Source organism: Notothenia rossii (genome assembly GCF_949606895.1).
Source record: "Notothenia rossii genome assembly, chromosome: 1".
NCBI lineage: Eukaryota > Metazoa > Chordata > Actinopteri > Perciformes > Nototheniidae > Notothenia > Notothenia rossii.
Window position 1 is genome coordinate 63,905,426 of NC_136912.1, and position 5,172 is coordinate 63,910,597.

The 5,172-nt window shown below is 38.8% G+C and overlaps 1 protein-coding gene across 1 annotated transcript; it reads right to left on the reverse strand.

The window, feature by feature from the left end:
- Positions 1 to 1,542: 1,542 nt before the first annotated feature.
- Positions 1,543 to 4,086, reverse strand: smim24 (small integral membrane protein 24). The gene is made up of 3 exons (XM_079642275.1): positions 3,928 to 4,086; positions 3,332 to 3,473; positions 1,543 to 2,448 (listed from the first exon to the last, which is right to left on the reverse strand). The coding sequence occupies exons 1-3, from the start codon at positions 3,989 to 3,991 to the stop codon at positions 2,370 to 2,372; spliced, it is 285 nt and encodes a 94-aa protein (XP_079498401.1). The 5' UTR covers positions 3,992 to 4,086; the 3' UTR covers positions 1,543 to 2,369.
- Positions 4,087 to 5,172: the final 1,086 nt, after the last annotated feature.

Sequence of the window (5,172 nt, forward strand, 5' to 3'; positions counted from 1 at the left end):
AAGGCCTAAAGGGACCCTATAATGCAAATGTTCAGGTTCATATTAGTATGTTGTGCCTCTACTTTGACATGTCTCCATGTCTTAATGTTCAAAAAGCTCTTTATTTTTCTCATACTGCCTGTGCTGCAGTACCTCTTTTCACCCTCTGTCTGAAACCAGAGCCCAGTCTGCTCTGATTGGTTAGCTGGTTGTGATTGGTCAACTATTTAGAAATGTCCCACCCCTGAGGCTACAATTCACGTACAATTTGTTGGAGCGCTAGCCAATAGAAGCACAAGTGCTACATAGTGATGTCACTATGTTACAGAAGTAAACAAAGGACTACAATGCAGGCTGTGATGGCCACGGCCACAAAGGGTAAAACAATTACACCGCACACTCACCTCCAGTAGTTATGCTTCATTTCAGTTGCAGGTAAATATGCCAACAATTAACACCATACATTTGATTTAAATGGTAAACTCTTAATTTGCTTGTAACCTGACATTATTTCGTTTATTCTCACACATTTGAGCAGAGCTAACACAAGTATTTGTTTTTATTAATGACTATCTTTGTCTTTGAGTTACCGTGGTCGTTGGGGGTGGTTACTTCCTGGTTCAGCAAAATAAGTGGCTGAGGATAGATAAATACTGCAAGCAGCAAGTTGGGCCAAATTGGGGCTAACCACATGCTTCCATGTCAAAGGGGGGATTTGGTTTTCGTCAGTGTCCTTTTGTATTCTGTTAATCATAATTAAACCTTGTTTTCTATTTGGTTTGACCACTATAGTATATGTTCCTTGTTTTGTAATTGTGGCAGGTCGGTTTGTGTTCTGACCTGCCACAATATTCTGATGACCGCTTTTATAGGCTTAGTTATGAGAGATTCTTGGTTTATAATGTTTTTTTGGGGAAAATTAAAACACTACAGGAAAGGGAAAACCACAAAAAGCATAATATGGCCCCTTTAATAATATGCCATAAGAGGCAATGATAAAATGTTAGGTCATATCTATGACTACACAGAGGCTGTGTGTTTTTGTAAAGTTTAGATTTTGCATTAAGCTCTTCTAAATCATGTGTTCCAGTTTCCAGTCTTTTCCTAAGATATCCTGAAATGTATACCAGTTATTATCAAGCTTTAGGGGGCAATATTGGCATCACAAACGTAAAAACGATTTATATTGAATGTAATTAGAATAACATCTCTATTATCCTGACATTGGTCCGGATCAAATTCAGAACTAATCCCTGGAAGTCTGATATTAGTTAGTCCCTCCTCACTCTTTTTTCTCAATGAATTGATCAGAGTTAATGGATAACTAATGGTAGCAGTTAAATCACAATTCATTCTGCATTTAACTAACCAACGTTCCAGTCTCATGTGTCACATAAAAGAGACTCTGAAGCATTAAGCACATGGCAATGTTGACCTGACATGACCTGCCAGAGGAACAACAGATCGGATGAGTGAGACACAGGAAGAGAATGACAGTTAGGGTAGGGTTAAGGAGGGACGGACAGAAAGACAGAATGAGACAGGAAAACAGACAAGTGATAATGACATTGTGACAGCAATAGTTATTTATAACAGCATGTAAAGTGCATGAATTATTACAGTTATTTTACTGGAGCAGCAGGAAAATGAAAGGATCAGACATGGAGACAAGATGCTGTTCAACACCACAGTGTCAGTACTTCTCCAGATTCTCAAAGAGATATGATGTTATACCGGAGGGATCAACAACATTGTTCCAACAGACATTCCCTCAGTTGTTCTTTTGATGCTGGTGGAGAGCGCTGCATCACTAAATCCTCAAAGGTTGTTAGTTGGGTTGGGATCGCAGATGATTCATCATTTATCTTCTCCAACTATACAGGGAGCTCTGGTGTCATATCAGACAAAGAGCATTGTTCATTTCAATATATTCTCATGAGGAAACTGTATACATTTGATCGTTTATATATTCCAGTCTTTTCTTTAATTACATTTTGTCAGGTATCTCGTTTAAAAGGAATCTATACAAGGACAAATGTGCTATATATACAGTCTTGTATTCTGTGTGGGTTTTTTAGTTTTGGTAGTGAGTGAAATACTACAGTGATGTAAGCGATATCTTCTTGTGTGTAATGGGCCCCTCTGGTGGTGACAAAAAACAACAGCCAGTCATGATGTAAAGTCAAATATTAAAACCCCAAACTGCATGTATATGGCTAGAAAACGTACATGCGTCTACCATTAGTTTGGGTATTTTTTCCGTTTCTGTCAAAAACAAAGATCAGCAGGGACATGAATAACGTTTCACCCTAATCTCATAATTATGGAAGCATATTGAAAGCGGTGTATTGGGAAGGTGCCTTCACTCAGGTGCCTCTTCAGCTGGTTCTCTACAGACTGGTCTGTTTAGTTTCACCTCCCTGCACCTCTACAGTGATGTTCTCATAGTTACAGCTGTTTTCATCCTTCCTGCAACACAAGACAACACAAAGCACACAAGTAAGCTTTATTTTACTTCTCACATTGGGTTACCTGCAGCTATCAGGGAGTTCAAGTGTGTCACACTGCAGGACTCCTGATAGTAGACTGTAATGGGGGCTGGGTGTATTTTATTGTCTAAATGTGGACACTGTTCATCATTGAATTCCACCCATGCTGTATTTACTTCCACCAGTGAGTTAACCGGTAATAATCCTGAAGCACACGTACTTTGGTTATTAACAAATTGGTATATGGATTAAAAATGGTTTAAAATAAACACAGGGAACTTGTAAATTCATTTGATGCTGCTTTCCTCTTGCTTCCATGTACAAGTGCTACTTTTATTTATGAGCGAGTAATAGTGTAATGCCACATTGATGATGAATTATAACAGTTAATGATCATTGTGGTCAATGTAAATAAAATATGGCCATAAACTATTTAATTGTTTATTTAGCAGGGACAATGAATCAATGAACACCTAAAACAATCAAATGTGTCAAGCGTAAATATGCCAGATTTAGCTTTGAGCTAATTTCCATGCGCAGTCCCTCACATAAAACATTTAAGAAAATGAGATTTTACAAACATAGCAAAAACAAATACATGATACTGTATGCAAAAAGTGCAAAAGACCAAGAGCAGCATACACAAGTATTTATGACATGGTCGTAATGGGTGCTTTTTATGGCTATGGTGGAGTAAAGTCATTCACTGTGTGTGTGTGTGTGTGTGTGTGTGTGTGTGTGTGTGTGTGTGTGTGTGTGTGTGTGTGTGTGTGTGTGTGTGTGTGTGTGTGTGTGTGTGTGTGTGTGTGTGTGTGTGTGTGTGTGTGTGTGTGTGTGCGCGCGCGTGCGTGTTTGTCTCTGACCTGTTCTTCCTGAGCAGTCTATGAACAATCAGGATGACAAAGACGATGAAGAGGAACCCGACTACAGCTGTCAGACCCACCAACCAGGGCTGCAGGGTGACTGACTTAGAGCCTGCTGCTGCTCGCAGGCCAGTTTTGGCGCCTGAACATAAACACAAATACACACAGAAAATAATAACTTTGACGCCTATCTAGAGCCATGTTTAGGAAAATGATATGTCACATTGTGATGGAAAGTGAACTCTCCTGAGTATGAATCTTTGGCTGTGTTTAGAATGCACTGAGAATTTTGTAAGGAATCTATTGTTTATTGCGTTGAGAGAAATGTTGTATATGTTGAAGTCAAAGCTGAGAGAACTTAATATTTTAAGGATAAATACACTAAGTTACGACATTTTGAGAAAGATGTCTCAATGTTTGACACAAAAATAGTAAGAGTTTGTATACCAACGGTGGCATTAATACAGCATGGCACATTAACAACACATTCTTTCAGCCACCATCACTGTTTCTTACTTGAATGGGGAATACAAACTCATACAGACACATAACTTCATAGTTATCTAGAAGAGCTGGAACGTAATTAAAAGTCATACCTTTGTCACCTGAGCAGCTGGAGGCACACAGCAGCAAACACAACACAAGAACACACAGATTCATCCTGAAGACTGAAAACAAAACAGCAACGGGACCGGACACTCAGCTCAACAGCAATGCTGACACACACACATACACGCACACACGCACACGGTCAAAGTTCACAGTCCAGGGTGAGGTGTGTTTGTGTTATGGGCAGTAAAACTAGTAGACCCATTGTTGTCCCATGATTGGGGCTGTGCATATGGAATTTATATTTAATGGTATTAATTCAGTTTCAGTTGGAGGTTATGACATTGAAAAAAAAGACTGCTATATAAACTGCTGCTACAAAAGAAGCCTTTCTATTATCTTTTAACTTAAAGACTTCACTGGCCTACAGTCACCTGTCATGTCAGTGTAGTATATCGTGCTAAACAGTATCAATTGACAGCTTTTCATGTTATCACAAACCTATTTCTGCACTTCGAATCTGGAACCTTCTGAACCACTAAGGTCTATGGGCAGAGGTAAAAAAAAAAATAGATGTGAAAGATTAACATTTACAACACAACATTGTTCTCTATCTATTGTGACATTTATACACAGGGTTCCTGAGGGAGCAAAACCTTACAGTGCTCTCACTGCATAGAAGACCCACAACTGATGGTTGTGTGCCATTGCTTCAGTGTTTGCTATCATGTTGTTGATCCTCTAACAATATGCAGTATGTAAAAACAAACTACCAGTGCTGACATAACTCTTCAAGAGGTCTGGTTTACCACTCCCTGTTATATTACTGACTTCTTAGTCATGCACGTGGCGGTCTGTACTTTGAGGTCCTTGAGCAGAGGTCTTATTTTCTATGAAAACTAAAGGGGACAGAGTGTTTGCATTCCGGTGAACCGAAGCTCTGGAAGGCACCCGAGTTAGTAAAGTCCCCGCTCAAAACAGAGCCTTGTTTTGATTGGAGAGCCTTTCCATTTTCAACTTTCTAATTTCTCATTCCCTTTCAAATGTCTCCTATTTCCTTTAAATTATTTTCCTATTATACCTTTTACATTAACCCTGATGACACAATTAGTATTTCATTCTGGTTGATTTGTATTAATTTATCTTGTAATTATTTATCTATGTTTTAAAAAGGAACTGGTCTGGCCAAAAGACTGTTTCCTCCCTTTCGTTTATCTATTTATTTTCATGCATAACGTCAACGATTTCCCATTGGTGAAATGTCTTTGATAATGTCTTGTTCAACACTTGTC